Source organism: Pleurodeles waltl, chromosome 12, assembly GCF_031143425.1.
Source record: "Pleurodeles waltl isolate 20211129_DDA chromosome 12, aPleWal1.hap1.20221129, whole genome shotgun sequence".
NCBI classification, from domain to species: Eukaryota; Metazoa; Chordata; class Amphibia; order Caudata; family Salamandridae; genus Pleurodeles; species Pleurodeles waltl.
Genome location: NC_090451.1, coordinates 671,944,141 through 671,968,032, shown reverse-complemented (window position 1 = coordinate 671,968,032; position 23,892 = coordinate 671,944,141). Strand labels below are relative to the sequence as shown.

Sequence of the window (23,892 nt, the reverse complement as noted above, 5' to 3'; positions counted from 1 at the left end):
TATTTTTCATGTGGACAGCTTACAAACGGCTAGCTCTCCTTTTCAAAGGGTTGGGAAAATGCCTGTAGACCTGGTGTAGGTAATAAGCTAGCCTCTTGAGTGATGGGCAGGTAAGTTTGTGGTTGTAGCCCTGCTTTAGGTGATGGGTCTGGGGGCTCTTATAGCCTAGTTACAAGGAATAGACCTATCTGCTCTTGTATCCACTGTTGTAAGTTATGAAATAGATTGTTCTTGATGATGTCTTATAATGGGATAATCATCCCAAATATATTACATTTCTTTACAGATGAAATGCAGGTATGCCTTATTTCATTAATGAATGCTCAGGATGGTTTCTGGGACCTCATGAAGTAATCGGATTACCAATCTGCGCTTAGGAACCAGTTGTTAGTATTGGAACAGTCAAGCTGTTCTTTTAAGTACTTGTTTAGGTTATGGGATGGAAAGACAGTTCTTCATGACATGTTAGAAATGGTGGTCAGGCAGCTCTTGTAAACCTTATAAAGCAGATTGTTTTATAGATCTCATATAAGAAGTGACATGGTCATGCTTCCCATGGCAAACAATAAGGTATCTGTAATGGATCTGTCGTTAATATTGTGGTATTTAGTATACTGTAAGATTTTTGTAAGGTTGTAAGATCTTTTTAAGATTTTTTTCTAGGTTTCTGGATGATTAGACACAGATTAGTGGCCTGTTTTATAGTAATAAGATGGTTAGGATACTCCCACATCATGTCTCCAGAAATCTGGCATTCAGGCAGCTCCTGTAGATTTCAATTTAGTAATCTGAATGTCAGGCTACTCCTATATACTTAAGGCCAACTTTCTAATGTATACATGAGTTTTAAGTAAGTGGATGGTCAGGTTACTCACATGGTATTATTGTAGGTAAAATGATTGTGATTCAAACATCTACTTCTGTTTAACATTATGGGACAATCATGTTTTTTAATACTCAATTACTAGTAACAGAACATTCTGGTTTCTTTGCTGAATTGCATTCTTGTTCTCAGCACTACTCCCATATTGGTCTTACAGACTTCGTTGTTATAAATACCTCATATAAATTGATGTCCAATTATAAACCGTGTGGTATTAGCAATGAGGTTTAAATCTAACCCTTAATGTGTGTTAAAGAACACAACTGACTTAACACACCCTCTAAAAGAAAACCTTTCTTCAAGTTGCAGTGCATAATGCCTCATTATGAACATTCATTCATCACAGGTCAGATTATACATCAACAGGAGACTCAGTTTGCTTTTCATAACATTATTTATTGTATGGATAGATTAATACAGCACAGAGCAACAATGACTGAACAATATAGTATGTTCTAAAAGCTGGAATTTAAATTTTGAGTGCAATGATTAGGCCATTAGGGTGTAAATAATCTATAAATATCTTCCTAAACAATTGATAAGCTGTTTAATTTTTTTCTGTATGATTTACAGTAATTCAAGCAAGCAAGTTTCAATGTGTGACTTTAATGTGGACACAATGTATGGTGTAGACTTGAGGCTCTATGTATAACTGAAGAATGGCATAGAGAAAAGTCAGGCAATCCCACAGTCGGTCAGTTCTCTCTCTTGGTCTGCATCTCTTAAGCACATTCTGATAGCTTCAGACTGCGGGAAGCAATTGAAGCTGACCCTGCTTGCTGTATCTGGCAGGTAAACGTTGAGGCGTGGTCTACCTCAGGCAATGTGAGATAACTGCTCATGCTGAAGGTGTTACTGCTTGTGTCTCGCTTTGGCTCGCTGGTTATGGCATTCTGCACCACCTTTCCATCCACCTTCCAGCTGACTGTACCAAAGGGCACTGAGAGGTTGCTTATTAAGCATGTTAGAGTGGGCTGTATGCCTCCACTTGGTTCCACGGGTTGTGGTGGGAATAGCATCATATCAGCGTCAGGAAAATTTGCACCTGGAAAATAAATAAATGGCATCAACATATAGGAAAAATTGTACGTGTGTCTACTGTCACTACACAGGATGACTGTGCAGCTACACAGGCCACTCTGTAAATGTAATAAATTCAAAGAACCTGTTCTATTGTAGTGAAAAAGGCACAGGGCAAATGGTTGACAGTGATCAATAGGGAAAAGGGGAGATTGATATAACAGAGAACGGTAGATAGAAAGTAGACCAATGGTGTGTGTGTGTGTGTGTGTGTGAGAGAGAGAAAGAAGGCAGAGGGAAAAGAGCACAATTCAAAATAGATCAACATGACCAAAGACATCCAGGAACAGTCTGGGAGAGTGAAAGAATGTAAGGTGCTAGTGATGAAAGAAAAAACGTATACGAGAATATTGAATAAACAATAAGAGAGAGCCTGCTACCAAAATCCCAAATCGTGCTATCCCCATCACTCAGGTGAGTAGGGAATCCTGCTAGCACTTGTTACTGGCATGCTTCATCATGGGGTTCCCACCTGAGACACCTAATGCATCTCGGTATGCTTTAACGCCTGAATTACAGTGGAATGGGTCTTTTGTTTTTCAGGGATCAGGAAAATATGTGTATGTATCTGAAATAAGTAAAGCAAGAGAGAATTATGCATGAAATGCATGCATCTCACTGCCAAAAATTAAAACCCTTTCTAGTGTACTGCATGATGTTATTGTTGAGGGACTCTGTAATGGGTCCTATGTTTCCAGCACGTGTGAGATGGACTTCATGGTATGAGTGCGGTCTGTAACCAGTGCTCGAAATGCATACGATGATTATGGCTACCATAATAATCCATCATAATGTATCTCTTACTTTACTTATTTCAGATGTATTCACAGAATCGTAACGGGACTGTGAGTTATGGAAAATCTTGCATGTAATCATGTGTTAGAGTGCTCATGTGGACACCAAAATAAGAAAAGCACATGATACGGGGGATCTTTTGGTCCTGAAGAAAGCCATTTGACCCTGATTGGCATTTAGGAAGATGGCTGAAACATGTAGAACTGTCCTGCAATGTGGAAGACCTTAATAATCTAATTTTCCATTTATCTGTGTTTTTAACCTTATCAAAGGTTCCCATAATTTATTATTGCATTCAGTGGTGAGATACCATAGGGTAACTTTACTCTTCTGCTCCCTGAAAACCTGAAAATAAACCTCTGTGCTGTAACTCAGGCATCTAAGCACATCCAGATGCATTAGGCATCTTGTATGGAAACCCTATGATGAAACAAGCCACCAACTAGTGTTAGGGGGTGAGGGTTCTTTTTAAAAACCTAGTAGGATTCCATTCTCACCTGAGTGAGGGGTATAACAGGATTTAGGATTTTGATAGTGGGCTCTCTCTTGTTACTGTTTGCCTAGTTTGATGGGGAAGTGGAAGGAGCCTTGACCCCTCACCCTCTTGATATTAATAAGAGAATATTAAAACATGCAAAAGTACCATTAATCACAGGAGACAGGAACAATGACACAAAGAAATAAAACACAGTGAGAGAGACTGAAGGGGAGAGTGGGGGGGGGGGGATAAACAATGCCAGAAAGAGGTGGATGAATGGTCAGGCAGGAAATTAGAGGAAATGAATGAGGAAAAAGTGTGAGAGTGAATTGATATTGGTTCATGAGCTTTAGAAAGAGAAGGTAGAAGAGAGATAAGGGGGGCAAAACAATAAGATTATGACATTGTTAGAAAGTATGGAACAGTGGTCTCAAAAGAGGGAAAGCATAACTGGACACTTAGATAAGGAGGGAGAAGGAACAGTCGCTGTGTGAGTGGTAATGATAGATGAAGAGTTTGAAAGGTAAAGAGAAAGTGAACAAGATAACTGATAGTAACGACAAGACACAAAGATTAGAATGAGATGGGGAAAGAATAGAGATATAGCTAGAGATAAGGTGGGAGAGACGCGCAAGAGACAACAAGAAAAGTTGTGTGAGAAATAAGAGCTGAAGACAAAGAACATAGGCATGATAGTAAAACAAGAGTGGAGTGAGAAAAAGCAAGACGGACACATATATACAAACGTGGCAATTGTGAGAGACACTTTGGTGGGAAGATATTATAAAGGAGGAAAAAGAGATGTGCTGCAGATGTGGTAATATTGTGTCAGACATAGAGGGAGAGCATTGGAGGAAAATGAAAAGGAGATCTTAGGATAGCAAAGAGGATATGAGTATATAAATGTATTAGAAAGAAGAAGAAAGAAAGAAAGAAAGAAAGAAAGCAATATAACAGATTGAGAGAAAAGAAAAAAGATAAATCAGGAAGGAAAGAAAGATGCACATAAGAAATAGAGAACAACACAAACTACAAAAGAAAGGAAAAAGAAATAAGACCGACAAATATATGTAAACTGTAAAGAAAGGAAGATAAAAGATGAACAAACAAATGGATAACAAATCAGAGCAATGAAAAATAATGAAAGACAAAATGAAAGACAAGGAAAGGAAGAGAAGAAGAAAGAATGAATGTATGGGTAGCTTCCCATATAACAATAAATAAGATAGCAACATAAGAGAAAACAAGTTAGGTACATCAATCCAGTATGTGAAATAAAGGGAAAATCATGGTAGAGCAGCTGTATGTAATGTTACATGTGGATAATAATTACACGTTGCTGTTCTTCCTAAGGTGAACCTGTAGTGAAACAACCTTACCCGGAAACTATCATGTTAAATATCATTACATTTCACAACAGCTTGCTTTCTCTAATAATCGAGTTGAGTTTTGGAAAGAGGCATTTACATATCAGGTTTATCAATGAATATTACACGAAGGCTTCTTCTAAAATATTTAGTAATACTTTTGTTAGACTAACACATATTTCAGTTACCATGTCTCTTCACGACATTGAGTATTTCATCAGAATTAAACCCAGAGATAAATAAATGGGACACTGATAGATTGAAAAGAAATGTAATCATGAAAAGTAGGAGGTTTAAAGAAAAAAGAAAGAAAGAAATGGGAAAAAGAAGTAAAGAAAAATGAGAAAAAGAGAAAGAAATTGATTAGAAAATAATAGCAAGACATACACAGAAAAAGGTAGAGAATACAGAACAAATAAACGGTGGTCCACTAATCTATTGTATAACATGAAGAATAAACACAATAGAGGAAGATTGCTGGAGAGTTACATCGTCACGACAGTACACACTGCTCGTTTTCCTAAGGTGAACCAACAGAAAATCACCTTAACTCAGAAAACTGTTTTGATTCTCTGAAATATCTACATTTCAGAAGTGAATAAAAAAAAAAAAAATGTATTCAATAGATCTATTCGGCTTTTTTGCTATGTTTGTTTAATTTAGGATCAGTTATTAATAAATGACAGAGTTATTCCTAACTAGCCTCGTTCTCTTCGGTTTGAGTACTATTCAAAATATTCTCATGGAGAACATCATAGAATGTCCAGTTAATTCATAAAAATGACTAAGTATGTCAAATTTCCGAATAGATTGTTTGCGAACAATCAGTCCTATTCTGTGTTCCTTTTGCAATTCTACAAGTAGGCTCATTCAAGAAAATGTAGAAATTATTACTTCAATAGATACTTTTGTTACTTACACTTCATGACAACATCTGCCTTTTCTGCAGATGAGAAAACTACCCATGAAATCGACTGTGTGGCCTTCATTGCTCACAACCACAAATGTATGTCTAAGCTTAAAAGATCACATGTTGTTTTTTAACTTCTTGTTTAGCTAACACAGGATTCTCCCGACTTGTATAATTAAGGAGAAATAAGTAAAAAAGATTTATTAAGCTTACTCTAGGTTTCTTCTCCAGTTCTCTTACCTGTGAGGTTTGGTCATTTGGAAAGTGGGAGGGTTGTACATTTTAGAGGGGATTCAGAAATGACACACAGATTGTTTTAACAAAAATTCAAGCTTTGCCAATGACTAATATTTATCAGTGGTCATGCATAGCTCAGTTTATGAAGAGATTCTGTTTAAATGCATAGAAAAAGGTGAGTAAAGGTTTCAACATTGTGAGTAGAGCTATACTTTATTGTACCACACTGGCCCACTACTGATGATAGTGAGATCTTTTCTAGAAGAAGAGGAGCTTGTGAAAGCAGTTTGTGAAGGAACAGGGTTCATGCATCTTGCTGCACCTCTTCAGTTGAGATAGGTTACAGAATATACATATCCATTGAGTAAAAGAATATGAATGAGGATACTATTTGTTGCTCTGTTGTAAGATTTAGCATAGTAAAGAGCATTTGCAATCAACATCTGCTTAACACTAGGGTTGGGCAATTTGATGAGACTTTAACTGAGTGTGCAATTTGTAGTAATTATAATTTAATAAGGTAAAATAGATTTTCTACTAAAATATTGTTATATTACATAGCGTCATACAGACAAAGCCAGTGAAATGTGGGTAATGCCAATATGAAATTATTGCTTCATCAGTGTCCCAGGTGTCATTTGTATCAACAATAAATCATCAAGAACATTATATTTCTTAAAAGAAAAAAAAAAGTCACCCAGATTAGTAGTTATGGCAAATTCAGAAACTGAACTGATGATTTTACAGAACTCCCACTGTTTAAAATTGTACTTATTTTGATATATCAGAAACATTTTGTTTTTAAGTGTAGCCACAAAGTCTACATATTTCAGTGGCTTTGAAAAAATTAAACATACATTTAAGAGAAAATGTATTATTGCTCAGTTATTTTAATTGTTAGCAGTGAACTTCCCTGAAACAATGAGTTTGCTGCTTTGACGGAAGACAACACAGAGGAGAATGTTTAAGGGAACCCTTTACTCAAACCATGGCAAACTCAGTTTGTTTCTTTTAAACAAATTTAACATGTTACCAGAACAGTTTACTTTAACAGTTTAAAGTGAAGCTCCCCTGTGTTGATTTAATATTCTTTATGTAAGAAAAGGGGCTTGGACCTGATTTACAGTTTGCTAATTGAACACATAGGTGGTGGGTATCCTGTCTGCCTTTGTACAAGTGTATCCTATGGCACCTGTAAGGAATTGGACTTGATATCTGCCACATTTGTGATGGAACTTGATATCTGCCACATTTGTGACAGAGTGAACCCTTCACCAAACTCTAATCAGATCCTTAGTTTGAAATTAGCTGAGGCGCATGGCGGTGGCAGTACTGTTCTAAAGATTTGAGGATGGATACTGTCCTCCAGTAAATTTCTAACGCAATGTACTTGCTTCGTTGAAAGTTTCACATATATTTTAAGAGTGCACATTTAGAGTGGCAAACATTTTAAGCTTGGACATGCTTGTATTACCTCATAATGCATGCCCTTGTCTTCTACCTTAATTTCTTTATCTGATGATGTCATTTGATTAAGGTTAGCTGAAATTTTATATAATCTGAATTGATGCTGGGTGTGTTACATGACAAAATTGGAAATTTAAAGAAAATCAGAAATTAATGGTAGCTTCTTTATCCACATTTTAGTAAAACAATAGTAAAAATATCAAAGGTATAACAAAGGTAAAATGTCACATCCAGTGTTTATCTAGTGTATATTGCCTGCCGTTTTTTTATACTTTGTACTGATTGCTGCTTTGCCTAAAGGCTTATGCAGATGATTACATTTCAATAAACTTTGTCCTGAAAACCTGCATTATGTGAAAAACTCAATGCTTTTGTTCCAAAGAAGCTACTTGAAATTCATGTTAATATACAGCCACAAAACACAGCACATATTTTGTAGAAATCTTAAAATTTCAAAGGTAACATTGTTATGATTGAATCAAAAAGTTGGTTATGAAATGGGGATTTTTCCTCATGATTCTATGCAAGATAATTTTGAGTTTTATAACTATATTAACATTTCAAAATGCCTTTTTTGTTTGTACTGCACAAAATTGTTAATTTAAATCCACATTAGTATTTCACCGTATGAATTACAAATATATTTAGCTTATCTTACCTGTAACAATGAGTTGACTGCTTTGACTGAAGACCCACACAGAGGGTAATAGTTAAAGGATTCCTATATCATAAACGTGACTCAGTAGGAAAGTTATGATCTCATGATGTTGCATTTCTAAAAATGTTGGAGTAATATCTTTTGCCAGTTTTCTACCACAATATCACCTTTTTTAATACTGACGTACCAGAATACCAACTCTAAAACTTTTTAACTTTTTTGTCAGGGTAAGTATACATAGGTAAGAATAAAAAAGCTACCAAAACTACTCTTACACACACACACACATATATTCACACACATACACATATATGGATATGTGTATATATATATATACACACACACACACACACACACACACACACACATATATACATGTACATATATTCACACTATAGTAGATGTGTGTCATTACTATTGTAGGTATATATTTAGATTTGTTTGGCTTTTATGTTCTGGTATACAACTCATTAAACACTGCTTTGAAACCTACCTCTCTATAAACTTCAATGAGTGACATTATTCAAGCATTCTGTTACAGGTAATTAAGAGAAGCTGTTTTAAAGTTACTTACTTTTATTCTATTTACAAAGTAGTTTTCTGAATTTGTGAATATTAGGCCTAAACAATGTTTGTCAACAATGAAGGAAGTAAAAGAATGTGATTCCTCATCCTTCAAGGAATGAAAGATGTTAACCAAACACCATCATTGACAATGTCTAGATATATTGTATTCAAACCATTTCACAGACTTTAGTGGGATTACAAAACCTCATGTACAGCACAGCTGTAGTATACAACCTATGGTTATTCTAAAGGTATCACAATCCAATTTTGTTTTATATTTTTATAGCGGTAGAATGTTTGCAAGGAAAAAGTTGCCTTCTTACGAAGGCTAAGTTAACATTATTAAATACGTTGCATATGTTACTGGACATGACACGCTATTTGCTGGCTACAGAAAAAAATCTTTTTTTATTGTCTAGTGAAGTAAATCAACTATAGCATTAACTGAATAAATTGGGGTCAGCATGTGCTTCTCTCTGTGTTCATACTAAAGTTTAACTATAGTTAATTTCTTCTCAGAGCTAACCAGATTTAAACAATTAGAAGATATTTCAACTTCACAGAACCAGTATCCGTTTTCATCATGACTAAACATCTAACTGTCTGACTGTGTCTGACTGTAGATATGCATAAAGAAGATAATATACCATGATAGAGATTTTATTGTGCTAGTGAAAAAAGGATTTTGGGCATATTATGGATTTATTTTGATTTCCAAACATTCTGTCACAGGACTGAAAATACTTTCTCAAAAGTTACTGTAAATATTAAAAATAACAATTCGACAGTTCCTATTCGTAGTGCAATAGCATCATTGTATTTCACCTTTTTTCTTTTATCATTCAATAATTAAAAAGGGTGTTTACCATTTTACATATTTCATTCAACCTTGCAAATATTTGATCAAAAGATCAGATTTTAAGAAGAGTCCTGACCACGGAGACACCATGACACAATCCCTTTGCGTTCAGAGTGAAAGTTTAACACCTTAACCATTCTGCACCACTCTATTGATCGTTATGAAAATATAATCATGACATTCAATCCCAAAATATACATCAAGGAGGCCCAGTATGCGAGTGTACACTTACAACTCTCCCATTTTAGAAAACAATGGAGGGAAAGAGAGAGGGGGCAAGAAGAAAGAGGGAAGATTTTTTAACTGTTTGGGCCTGATATATTTAAGGAGACATTACTAGAAGGAATGCCAAGAAAAAGAAATACCTATTGGTGTGCCCACCAAAGATTCTTTTACCTAATACCTTCTATTACCAAACACCATTTTGGAGATTTTCCTTCTACTCCAAATACTCATATTCGAAAGCTAAATTTGACTTACCAAATTACACTCAAACCACATAGCCCATATTTAATACTTGCAAGTGAAAGTGAAATGTCAATAATAATCAATATTATAAAATAAGTCATAGTAAAGTGCATGTCTTTTATGATTTTGTTTCTAAAATCAAATAAAGGTAGTGGATTTGTCTTCAGAGAGTGTTTGAAGTTAGCTGTCTGCATTTGAGATTGATATTCAGTAATATTCATCATGTCAATTTGAAACCCTTCAAAGAAGTAAAAAAAAGAACATTTAGTTATAATGATGTAAAAGGCTACAGAAAACATACACCTGCTTATCCTTAGGTTTGAAAGAAAATGCTTTACTGTGGTTATCTCCTGGAAACCTTCTGATTGCTTATTGGAGCAATGTATGTCATCATTATCTTCTCACACAATAGTCAAGAACCATGGAAGATGTGACTGCCCGTTGAAAATATACTGTCAGGAGATTTTTATTCTGTTAAACAATGTTAATTTGAAGTGCACTTTTGTTATAAATATTCCTAATGTGATATAAGAAAATGTTTTAATTTTGTCCTTCCTTATTTTTGTAGCATGGAATATCTATCTGTCGAGACAGACCTATGCCTCTCATTAAAATTTAAAGCATTAGAAACATTTATGTTAGCAAAAATAGTTGAACTTATTAATAAAGAAAAAAAGAAATGTCACAAAAACTGTAACATTATACTACATAGCATTTTCTTACCTGTGACAATGAGGCTGCTCTTTTCGCTGAACACGAACACAGACAGATAATGTGATGTGACAACATGCAAAAACCATGACCAGTAGATCTCTGGGATGGCAAGTCCTCAAATTCAGTGTAATAGCTACTTAAGAGAATCAAGAGGGAGACCAGCGTGAAGACACAGGAACAACTCCGATGGGACTCCTTAGGACTCCACATGGAGCAGATAGGTGTGGTTTTTGGGAGTGGCAATATCTTCTTTTCCAAAATTTTCCCCAAACGTTGTTGTTGAATGTGCACTTAAAGAACATAATGGTGAAGACAGAGTGACTGCATTATTTTAGAGACAAAAGTGAGCATCTTTCATCAGTTTTTAGCACCAATTGCATTTTCTTTTTTAAGCTTTGTTGATGTGGTTAGATTACAATAGTAGTGCACCTGCTATGAGCGCCTGTGAGTTGTAGATGAAAATCAATGCAGTCTGTTTCATTAGTTCATACTTTTCAGAACAAGACTTTGATAGTTGTTAGTTTCCCATTTGTAAAGGATGTTTTCCATTGGTGGGATAATATGCACCCTCTGGATATATTCCATTCTGATGTTAATATCGTCCTTGAAAGCATTAGTTCCATTAAGATGTAACATATCAGATGTAGAAACGTACATATCATGTGTGTGAGTAAATTCTATTTGGATGTATTTTCTTCTGGGCAAGAGGGAGATCCGTTGGGATGGGCCTACTATACCTAACAGGGTGTTTTCCATTTCTTTGTACTATCATCCTAATTGAGGACGAGTCCATGACTGGATAGTAATTTCACCTTTGTGAGGATGAGAGTCACTGATAATAAAATATGAACATTGTGAGAATGTCTTTCTGTGTGGTGGCAATATCATTATTGAGGAAATGATGTCCAGTGGGATGTAGTATTCTCCATGTGAAAATGAGTTCAGTTTCAATGGAAATATTATCCACGTGAGGATGAGTTGGATCTAATACCCTACACTAGGGCTACATTACGTTATGATTTTAATATAATATTTGAGCGGGTACTTTTGCCTGTGATAGTAGTATTGGTTCAAATGCCTTCCTAGACTACTTGCCCTTTAGCTCCCATTTTCAAAATGTTTTATTTAAATATTGTTACATTACATATTCAAAATAATGAACAGCCTGTGCTAATGTATCTATTCTGAAATGGCATGAAATCGGAAGTATGTACAACACCCTGTTGAGTCCTTCATAACTTACCAGGGAATGCTAAAAGGCAGATTATGAGCAGATAATGCTATTCAGGGTGCAAGAAGTAAAGCCGGTGTACAGTTCCAAACAGTATCTCTGGTGTTGAAATAGGAAATAGTGGATACAAATATTCAAAGGCAAGAAGTAAACACATACAATACTAAGATATGAGAGCAGTAACACCCTGTGTACTAAATTTAAAACTGCATAGTGGTTTCACATATCCTAAAGTGAAACCACACTTATCTTAATGTAAATGTATGATGCATGAATAATTTCAAAGATTTCTAAGATTCCCACTAGCGGAACGGACAAACAGAGAATGAAAACAAGCAGCTGCAAACCGGCAGATACAAGATGTGAAAAAACAAGAGGAACAATTTTCAGATGGCCACTTCATTCGACTAGAGAGCACCAGGTAATGAGCCCACATAAACTGAATGATGAACAAAGACTGAACATGCTTATGAACTGATGATGATTGCAAATTCCATGTGAATGAACGTTGTTTAATTTAGTATCCCTTGAATTTTAATTTAATAAGGTTAATCATAAGTTTTTATTATTTAAGTTTGATATTTACATTAATATGAAATGAAGTTAACCACAAGTTATCTACTGAACATGATTCAGATGCCTTACTTTGTCATAATATTAGCCTATCTATTCTGAAACAAGTGTTTCTGCCCGTGGCACAGTTTAAATTATCTGGAGTGAGTAGTCCTAAATTTCAAAGACACAGGTCCTCGGCTACAGTGATCTCTGTTAAAAAGAAAGGTTTGGAGAAAATGATTCTTTTTACTGCTTACAATTGCTTTTGTTCAGTGACTCAATTAGCAGTGCTGTCAATCAGGGCATGGATGAAACCATGTGTGAAATGTGATATTGTTTGTTTTTATGTCCTGTGACGGCAGGAGGTGAATAAAGGAACTGAGGAAGGGGTTAAATTTGTCAGTAAGAGTGGCAAAAACATTAACTCATTTGCTCTGAGAGCTGTTCTGAAAAGGTGCCCAGAATTATTCCATACCTAGCTTTACCTTTCCTAGAGCATGACTTTGCTGTTGCTGGCCGGTGTTTGGGGGCGAGACCCTCGAGCCCCTTAAAATTTTGCATTGCGCGCCCACCTCGCGGGACGCGCATGACTTCGTTGTTGCTGGCCGGTGTTTGTGGGCGGGACCCTCGAGCCCCTTTAAATTTGGTATTGCGCGCCCACCTTGTGGGACGCACATGACTTCGTTGTTGCTGGCCGGTGTTTGAGGGCGGGACCCTTGAGCCCCTTTAAATTTTGCATTGCGCACCCGCCTCGTGTTAGACCTGAGGTAATCAAGCCAAGGATAGAAGGTCCTACTGTTGTCCTTTTAGGGGGTACATGTGAATTTTATTCACTATGGGGAAAAGAAAAATTAGTCTGCAACAGGGGGAATGTGGGATGGGCTCTTTAGTCCAACCTTCCATTACTAGTTATTTATCCTCTGTAATTGGGGCTATCGAGTCTGAATTGGAACAAGTAGAAGAAAGGATTGGGGCCGTTCAAAAATCTGCTCAGCAACCCCCACTGGAACCTGTTGTTCACATAATTACTAATTAAAAAATCGGGCCATTTCCGCTGGTTTTGTCTGCCAATATTATACAGTCCGGCCACGATGCTACGCCTTTTTTAGACTTAACCAAATCTCCCACCTTTAATGCTAACCCATCTCTGGAATGCTCCCAGGCTGACTCTCCTCCACCGAAGAAGAGGAGAGTGGGAAAAAGGTCTAAGAATATAATAAAAGTCCCGGGCTCTAAAAGGAGAACCCATACTCTAGAGGAGAAACTTATCACGATGATTACTAGAAAGCTTGATTATTTCTGTAACAATGTGATTAGGACTCTATCCCAATCATTCAATCTAGGATTATCGAGTACAGGAAATGCTCACAGTCATGAACTGGTAAAACAAGCCAATCCATTACCTACATTGTTATCGCAAGGAGTTAGTATTCCCTTGGCTAATTCCCTGGCTGTTTTTGGCCAAGATAATATTGTGAATGACCTGTCTCAAGGGAAGCCTAAGGAAGCTTGTTCCTCTAGGTTACAAATGACTTCATCTAACAAATCTGTAAACCATGTAGATTCTTTGCACTTACCTCCTGATTGTATTCCGTATGTTTTGGTTCTGACAAATGTCCCTCCTTTGGATAATTCCAAAAAAGAAGACACACCATCTTTAATCAGGAAGTTTGTTCACTGCCTGAAATCTAAATTTAAATCAAATTATCATTCAAATAATAAGATCCTTATGGGGCGCAGAGTGAAGGGGGTTGGTTACGTAAGGAAAGCAGGTGAGGGAGATTGTGTTGTACTAAATTTTGCAAATCCTTGTTCAGTTGACTACAGTATTTATTGGCTAACTTTGATCAATGTAATAGGTCATATAATGGGATCCAAATCCACTCATTGTGCCATTTTTATGACCCCTCTCTCTTACCACACCGTTCTACTGTTGACTTAAGTAATCATAGTTCGGACCCAATTAGGCCACAGTTCCAGGTAAATATTTCCACTAGCAATCGTTTTCTGGCCCTTGATTCTCTTGATGAGAACGAATGACTGATGGTTATTGAAACCCCGTGTCCCAAAAATTTGGCGAGACCAAAGGCCGGAAATGATCATGATAACTGTACACAGGAAGAATGGAAGATTCTATTTGACACGTTCCCTTTTAAATACATTGATGAATCAACTTTATGTCTTGGGTTCAAACCGACAACTTTGGTTAGTTGGAACATAGCAGGGCTTTGATCTGAAATAGATAACTCGGACTGGACGAGTTTTATATCATCCTATGACATTATCTGTCTTCAGGAGACCTGGTCAAAAGATACGTTTCTCCTGGATGGGTATACATCTTTCTGTCAGCCAGCAAAAACTTCTTCAAAGGGGAGGGCATGAGTCGGTCTTGTAGTTCTCGTATCCCTACCTCTTCCATTACTGAATGTGTCTTTAATTTGGTCCTCTCCTTATTTTATGGTTGTTTTATTATCCATCAGAGGATGTAAAGGTATTTTGATTTACATTTTTTATAATAACGTTCCACGTGGGCTCCTTAAGGGAAGCCTGGAGGAGGTAGCATATTTGATTGATTCATCTAACGACCTGCAGGATGAAGATTTAGTTGTTTTATGGGTTGGTGATTTTAATACTCCTTAAGGGAAGCCTGGAGGAGGTAGCATATTTATGATTTATGATTTTATGATAAAATACGGGAAGGATGTACCAAAGATGGGCCACAGATTGCTTCCAGTTTTATTATATGCAGACAATGCTGTATTAATTGCTCGTACTGCAAATGGTCTACAGGGCTTGTTGGACCTTTTTTCCAACTTTATGTTGGATCTTGATTTGAAAGTTAACTATTCCAAGACCTTTGTTATGACATGTGGCCCCCGAAATACTAAGTCCAAACAATTTACCATGGGGGCAATATCATTAACAAGGTAAAGAACTTTTTGTTATTTAGGTATGTATGTATGTGAGTCTTTCTATGCCCTGGAGTACCCACCTCAATTTTAAGACCCAGCAAATGGCAAGGAATATTGAAGGGATGTTCCGTTTTACTTGTAAATTAGGCCATAGACCTCCCTCTCAGATTAAAACGCTTTACAATTCCAAGTGTGTTTCAGCAGCCTTATATGGGGCAGGTGTTTGGGCCTATAACAAAGTACCCTCTCTCCAACGTGTTGAAAATACATTTTTGCGTAGGTTATTGATGGTACCTAAGTGCATAGCAAATTTCATTAGTCATGAGGAGATGGGTCAATGTTTTTTGGAGGACACGGTCTCTATTGCCCCCTATTGCTCCTGATTAGATGCTGCAGCGGCAAGCCTTGTGCAGGATTGTCCACTGAAAACATGAAAGGTTAAAGTGGAGTTATATGTCAGGCTTCTAATTATAAAACAACTATTGTTTTAAAAACAAAAAAATCATATTCACCATTTATATGAAACAGACCTTACGTATAGCTGGTCAATTTCAGTGTTTTTTAATTTTAAAACAGTACTGTTTTATTGATAGAAGACCTAGGTATAACACCACTTAACATGTCATTTTGTCTGTGAATTTCTAAAGATTTTGGGCCTGATTACGAGTCTGGCGGTCTGACTGCCACATTACGAGATTGGTGATCGGTGCCGCCATCTCCGTCAGGATCTCTGATCCTGATGGAGATGACTATGGTCGTGGTTGCAATCAGCCACTGCGGCGCTGAATCAGCGCCACAGTGCTGATTACAACCATGTTCTCCGCAAGTCTTTCTATGGTAGTTCAACCACCATGAAAATGCTGCCGGAGAACAAGTGCTGGGGGCCAAAGGGGGGCCTGTGCACTGCCCACAACATTGTTGTGGGCAGTGCAGGGGCCTCCCTCCCCAGCACCATTGAAATGCACACTCGTAATTGGGGTGTGGGGAGACCGCCAGCTCCACGGCAGTCTCCTCACCACTGGTCTGGTGGTTGGGTTTTCCAACCGCCAGACTCGTATTCATGCCCTTTGTAATGTCAGTTAAAATCTTACTATCTTACTTACAGATAACACCAATTTAACCTTTGTTTTTTCAGTGAATTTCTATAAGTTTTTAACATGAAGTAATATCTTATTATAATATGTCTGTAGCCAACCCACAGCCACTCACGACCTGAGGTTGTATGCTGTCCTGTGACCAAGCCCTAGACCCAAATCGCAGGCTTTGCATGGTGTGTGACTGGCTTCAAGGCCTTGTCTTCAGTCAAGCTCTGCACTCAACCCCCTATGGGTGGCCAACCAACCATCAAACTCAGCCTCCCATTGTGTGCGGTGTTAGGTTGGCTGAAGGATCTTGCTTGCGACAGGCCCTGTATTTTACACCTCTAGGCAGCCTTGTTAGTGACCAATCGAGTCCTACACCACATTCTTTATTTTTTGAAATTTCTTTGGTCCTTCAAGACTCCCGCAGCAGCACGGGGTCCATGCTGGCTTCTGCAGGAGTCCCTTGTGACCACATGGGGGCTGTGCTGGTTACTTTAAGACCATTTTTTTTTTTAGAGGCCCACTCTGGGTCCACCGTACATGGGCTATGTCATCAGGGTATCCCTATCTTACAGCTTTATATCATTTTAGCTACACATTTCAAATTGTAGTACAATATCAGTGGAATGATGGTTTCATGTCAATTATAGTGCTACCCCTGGGGCAGAGCTCCTTTAGAGTTGTAGTCCATGAAATCCCTAAATTACGAGTTGGGTGTTATATGCGATTATAGCAGCACCATACATATCAAGGAACTTTAATTACTGTTTTTATTGTCTTTATTGTCTAGCCTAATCCCTCTTTGTGATTCAATCACCTGGACCCTAACTAATTCTAAACTTTATATACACCAATAACGGTATGAAACAGTTCTAAGGGATCAAATTTAATAATAATTTATTACATTTTAACAGTATTGGATAATATCATATCCTATTTTCTCATGATTAAGTTAATTTGGGCTCACAGGACAGTCTGATACTTAAAACGGCCTTTATTTCATGACTGGGTTATTTTTAAATTGCTTTGTACGTTGTTGGGGCATATTGATCTCACGAATGCAGAGATCACTGAAATGCATCATTACCGATAAACTGGGTGAAGAGCATACACGAGCACTGGTGTTTTTCCTTGTGGTTTTGAGGACTGACAATATGTGCATATCAATGTATGATATACATATACATACCTGTATATATTCACTGAAAAATACAAAGTTTAAAAGAATGCTATAAATCTTGTGCCCCTTCCATGGGCAGTGTTGACATCAATGGTATCATTTCAGATATTGCAGGCATGTTACCAATGATGTGTAAGAAAATCTCATGAGTAAAGTAATATGGGAGGTAATTAGCAGTACATAGGATGTACTATGACATCCCTTTAGTTAATGGGTTTGTCAGTGAATTTCTGTGTTTTTAAAATGTAAAGTAAGATGTCCATCACCAAGAACGGCATGAGGGAACTGCGTTCAACTCCCTCTGGGCACCCAACCTCCAACTGCACACGGCCAATGAGATGATGCACAGCAGTAGGTTGTATGCGCACCACAGCTGCGCACCACTGCCTATGTCATGTAACAATGAAAAAGGTGATCATTTTAAGTAAGGCAGATATAATGGCTTTGTCAAAGGGTTAGTAGCTTATTGGCTTCACCCACAGGTCACAACCTAAAAATAGATAACACAGACCTACAGACTTTGTCAAAATGTCACTAATTACTAAAAATCAACGGAATATTTCATAAATTGGCACACTGCAATGCCATTTTAATAATAGAGATTATATTTTCAATAAAGCATTATTTAAAATAAACCATTAAACAGGTCTTTGAGTCTTTTTTAAAACATTTTTCAGACCACAAAGTGCAGCCATAGAACCAACCATGAGAGGTCCATGCACTCCAGCTGAAGAGCATATTGCCCCAGCTTGGAGTGCTAAATAAATATGGTAACCTTCCCTGGGGTCATGGATTAAATTACCCAGTAGAGTCACTGTGTTTTTACATTGTTGCTTGGGGGCTGCTGCGCACCTAGGAGCCCTCCAGACCTTTAACAAAAAAGCTTGGTGCTACACGGGCAATTTCTAGGGGCACCACCTTGATTTACAAATATCATTAAAAAGACCTAACAGGGCATTATGGAGGGCTGCTTGCACTGAGCAGTGAATAATAAATGAGCTCCTGACGCTCATTAATTATTCTTTCTATTTAAAAAAATATTTTTTGGGTGGCCCGGTGCTCACCCAAGTCACCCACAACATTGTCAGATGTTGGGGGCCATCGAGAGGGAGCCCCTAGCCCCTGCCAGATCTACAGCCAGCACCCATAATGGGTGCTTGTGGGAGCTGGCAATTGTTTTTAAAGCTGGTGCCCTTGTGCCCATCTATAGTGCCCACAACATCCAAATCATTGATGGCTGCTGGGGGAGTCCCTAGCCCACGGCCCCTGGTGGTACCTCAGCCAGCACAAATAGGGTGCTTGCAGAAGTCGACAATTTGTTTTTTAAAGTGGGTGCTCCACTTCCTCTCTGAAGCACCCACAACATCCAGATCATTGGAGACCACATAGGAAGTTCCAATGCCTTAGTGGTCCCTTCTGCCACCCCCACCAGCCAGCACCGGTAACGGGAGCCAGCGGGAGCCGGCAATTATTTTTTAAAGTAGGTGCCCCAGTGCTCTTCACAACATACAAATTGTTGGTGGCTGAGAGAGGAGCTCCTAGGCCCCATGTCCCCGGCTGGGATCCAACAGTGTGCCAGCAGGAGTCATCATTGTTTTTTAAAGTGGGTGCCCACCAATGGTACCTACAACATTCAAATAATTAAAGGCTACGGAGGAAGCCCCAAGTCGGGATCAGTGACATAACATCAATCACAAAAATATTGTGACACAGAAATATTGTGGCAAAATATCAATGATGAAAATATGTGTGCTTGTATGTTTATACATACATATATATAACTATTAAAAATATATTTGACACTATATTACGTTTTATTGTGTTTTTTAAATGTACTACTCCAAAAAGCATAGCTATTTATTTATTTATATATATATATATATATATATATATATATATATATATATATATATATATATATACATACAAAGAACATAAAAAATATTATCAAATCAAATACAAAATAATAAATAAATGAACAAATAAAAAAAGAAAAAGGCATTTACTACAAATATTAAATACAAAATCAACAAAACAATATGTACATATATATACAAATACAAATAGTATAAAATCAAACAAATAATAATAATACATATATTTAAACAATATAAAAAAGTAGTAAAGTCTGTGAATGATAGATATACTATTTCCACTCCAATGTGTACAACAGTAGGGAAAGCGTTGGACTCCGAAGGAGTAATATTTACTATTCCATCTTCAGTGTGTGCAACAGTGGGGAATGTGATGTACTTTGGAGGGGTAACATTTACTATTCCAACTCCAGTTTGTGCAAAGGTAGGGAAAGCATTGGACTCCAGAACAATATTATTTGCTATTCCCACTCCAGTCTGAGCAACAGTAGGAAAAGTGCTGGACTTCGAATAGGTTCAATTTACTATTCCTACTCCAGGATGTGCAACAGTAGGGAAAGCGTTGGGCTCCGGAACAATATAATTTACTATTCCTGCTCCAGTCTGTGCAACAGTAAAGAAAGCATTGGACTTCAGAGGCGTTAAATTTACTATTCCCACTCCAGCATGTACAACAGTAGAGAGATCGCTGGACTTTGGAGAAGTAAAATTTACAATTCCCATTCCAGTCTGTGCAACAGTAGAGGAAGCACTGGACTTCGGAGGGGTTCAATTTACTATTCCCACTCCATTCTGTGCAACAGTAGAGAAAGACCTGGACTTTGGAGAGGTAAAATTTACTATTGGCAATCCAGTATGTGTAACAATGAAGAAAGCGCTGGACTTCAGAGAAGTAAATTTACTATTCCCACTCCGGTCTGTGCAACAGTAGAGAAAGCGCTGGACTTCGGAGAGGTAAAATTTACTATTGGCAATCCGGTGTGTGCAACAATGAAGAAAGCACTGGACTTCAGAGAAGTAAGTTTACTTCCTACTCCAATCTGTGCAACAATAAGGAAAGCATTGGACTTTGGAGGGGAATTATTTACTATTCCAACCCCAGTCTGTGCAACAGTAGGGAAAGTATTGTACTCGGGAGCGGTAACATTTACTATTCTATATCTAGTCTGTGCAACATTAGGGAAAGAGTTAGACTTTGAGGGGTAACAATTACTATACCAACTCCAGTCTGTGCAACAGTAAGTAAAGTACTTCAAACCCATAACATGTAACCTATATGAAAATAACCCTTTTAACTTATAACAGATATAAAACTCTTAATATGTACTTTAATAATTGACAAAAAACATACATATAAAAATAAAAAACAATCAAGCAATTAACGTGATTAGTTAACAAATTAATAATTAATTATGTTTAAAAAACTGTGATTTATTTATCACTTAATTAACATACCACACAATACCCTCACAAACCTACCAGCCCACACTTAAAATATAACTAAAATAAATAAATGTAACACAATTAACTTAATTAAAAATCAATTGAATATTAATTACGTGTCTAACAATTAGTAATTAATTAATTAATTTTGAATTTACTTCCCATCCTAAATCCCTACAACCCAAGTAGCTCGCACTTAATATATAGCTTAAAAAATACAATTATTACACAAGTTACATATTAATCAATTAAATAAATAATAATAAATTGATAAGTAATTGTAAATTAGCTATTACTTAATAACCTTCCCACCCTATACCCCTAAAAACCCAACAGCCCGCACCTAATATATAAGTAAAAAAATCTAATTATTAATCAATTTACATATTTATGAATCAATTAGATATTTAATAATATATTTTTAATTAATTAATTTCTACTTATTTAACTTTCCACCCTATACCCCTACATACCCACCAGCCCGCACCTAATGTGTAACTTAAAAAATATAATTATTACACAATTAATATAGTTAATAATAAATTAAACACTCAGTAAAATATTATTATTTAACTAAACTTAATTAACCTCCAATCCCATACCCCTACAAACCCAGCAACGTGCACCTAACATATGACTGGCGACTTTAATAATTACTTACTTAATCATCAATTAAATAATTAATAAAAATGATTACATAATTATTGATTAATTATACAGTACTTAATTAACTTTCCACCCTATACCCCTACAAAACCAACAGCCCGGACCTAATATGTAACTTCAAAAATGTTATTATTTCACAATTACCATAATTAATAATAAATTAAACATGTAATAAAATATTATTATTATTTAACTAAACTTAATTAACTTCCCACCTCATACTCCTACAAACCCAACAACCTACACCTAACATATAACTGTCAACTTTAATAATTACATATTTAACATAATTATTAATTAATTATACTTAATTACCTTCACAACCTACAGCCCAACAACCCTCATAGCTCGCTACAACATTATAAATTACTTTTATCAATTAAATTAAAAATTATAAATAGCTCAAAATTGCAAACTATATTTAAAAATATTGCTAACAATTATGCAAACAATATTTACCATATAAACTGAATATATTACTAAACCACATTAACATTATTGCAAAACGATATTATTTACAACTATATTATTGAAAACTATATTAACAACACAGATATTTTTTAAAACAATATTAGTTACCTAAAAAGTCGTTATTACTGTCAACTATATTTCTGCAACACTATATTTCTGTTTTACAATATTTTTTCCAAATATTTCTGCATCTCGATATTTTTAAATCAATAATATGTCCAAACACCCCAAGTCCACCGCATCACCTGATGGCTTCCCAACCAGCATCCTTCTTGGGTGCCAGTGGGAGCTGGTTTCTTACATTTGATCCCTCCTGGATGGTGAAGCAGCTTTCTATGGTCCCTTCTGAGCAGGGGGAAAGTAGTGTTCCCTGAGTGGGAGAGTGTGGGCATGGTATAAAGTTCCTATCGCAAACTCTCCTGGGCAGGGAACACAGCAGTTGGGTGGCCAGGGGACACTGCAGCATTAATTGGTCTCCAGTCGCCAAGAATGCGCTAACCTTGTGCCAATGGTTCCAAAGGAGCAGAAGATATTTTTCCTATGCCCAATGACGTTGGCCTGCAAGGAATGTAAAAACTCCTTTGTGGACCAACACTATGGGGAAAGGGGATGGAGAGAGAAAAGAGGGACAGCCCTCTGGTTCTGACACTGCATGGTGGATGTTCACAGCTTGCATTGTTGCTCAGTCCTGGATACCCTCACAGGTGACATGTCACACTCTGCAAGTCGACTGATTGATTGATTGATTGAATCTGAAGCTCTGGTAACCCCCAAGTGTGTTTGTCAAACATCTGAGTGAAATTAACATTAATGGGGGTCATTACAACCCTGGCGGACGGTGTTAAAGATGCAGTAATACCGCAAATAGGCCGGCGGAGAAAAAAAGGGAATTATGACCGTGGTGGAAACCGCCAACATAGACACCCACTTTAACACTCCGACCGCCACGGCGGTACAGACAAGCAGCGCGGCGGTCACCGCCAACAGACAGGCGGGAGACAGTGTACCGCCCACACTATTACAACAGGCCAATCTGCCACCTTTTCCGGGGCGGATTCACCGTGGATAAAAACACGGCGGAAACAGCTTTTGCAATGGGAAAACGCTCACCTTAACACACGACACGAGGAAGGAGGGCACCATGGAGCCCGAACTCCAAATACTCCCTGCGCTTGTCTACCTGCTCTTCTACGAGCCTCAGCAACGGTGGCGCCGAAGACAACGGTGAGTACTGCACCTACGACATAGGGGAGGGCAGAGGCAAAAGTCAGGGGGACACAAATGCAACACCCCCACCCCCACCCCGAACCTCACCCACTACAACACACACATTAATGCATATCCAAACATCACAGTAACAACCCACAACCCCCCCGGAAGAATGCAAAGACAAAAGGGAATCAGTATAACTATTGTAATGAATAAAAATACAGTAAGCTCATATATACAGAAATATATACACATTCCAAATATATACATCACGATTACTAGTGCAGGTATGCACAATCCAATGTCCGTGGACCACTGGGCCCAAAATGCATGTGCGAGGCCCACACTAGATACCTGTCCACAAACGGAGAGAACACTGCAGGGGCATCAGATAGTAATACAACAGGCACCTCAGGGGGAAGTGAAGGGGGGGCACCTCAGCCGGAGAAGTGCACAGCCAGATCCACGACGGGGCTCCATGCCCATTGATTTATCCTGGGGAGTGCAAAGCCACAATCTCTCAAGTCTCTACAGTGGGTGGTTTGCCCACTGTTACATCCTGGGGAGTGCAAAGCCACAGTCTCTCAAGTCTCTCCAGTGGGTGGTTTGCCCACTGTTACATCCTGGGGAGTGCAAAGCCACAGTTTCTCAAGTCTCTCCAGTGGGTGGGTTGCCCACTGCTGTATCCTGGGGAGTGCAAAGCCACAGTCTCTCAAGTCTCTACAGTGGGTGGTTTGCCCACTGTTACATCCTGGGGAGTGCAAAGCCACAGTCTCTCAAGTGGAT

At 37.6% G+C, this 23,892-nt stretch overlaps 1 protein-coding gene and 1 long non-coding RNA gene across 13 annotated transcripts in view; one reads left to right on the top strand and one right to left on the bottom strand.

The window, feature by feature from the left end:
- Positions 1-1,258: 1,258 nt before the first annotated feature.
- The window catches only part of LOC138268683 (immunoglobulin kappa light chain-like), a 180,866-nt gene continuing 158,232 nt past the window's right edge, over positions 1,259-23,892 (bottom strand). For 6 of the 12 annotated variants that reach the window (XM_069218583.1, XM_069218586.1, XM_069218584.1 and 3 more), the window contains exons 3-4: positions 7,876-7,912; positions 1,259-1,928 (exon numbers count right to left, since the gene is read on the bottom strand). In XM_069218583.1, coding sequence (XP_069074684.1) covers positions 1,606-1,928; positions 7,876-7,912 — 360 coding nt within the window. In that variant the 3' untranslated portion in view covers positions 1,259-1,605. Of the gene's footprint in view, positions 1,929-7,875; positions 7,913-10,492; positions 10,531-23,892 lie in introns of all 12 variants that reach the window. The other 6 variants (XM_069218581.1, XM_069218577.1, XM_069218587.1 and 3 more) reach the window with 5 other exon arrangements.
- The window catches only part of LOC138268685 (uncharacterized), a 180,727-nt gene continuing 168,523 nt past the window's right edge, over positions 11,689-23,892 (top strand). The window contains exon 1 of the long non-coding RNA XR_011200056.1: positions 11,689-12,135. This is a non-coding gene — a long non-coding RNA (uncharacterized lncRNA). The remainder of the gene's footprint in view (positions 12,136-23,892) is intronic.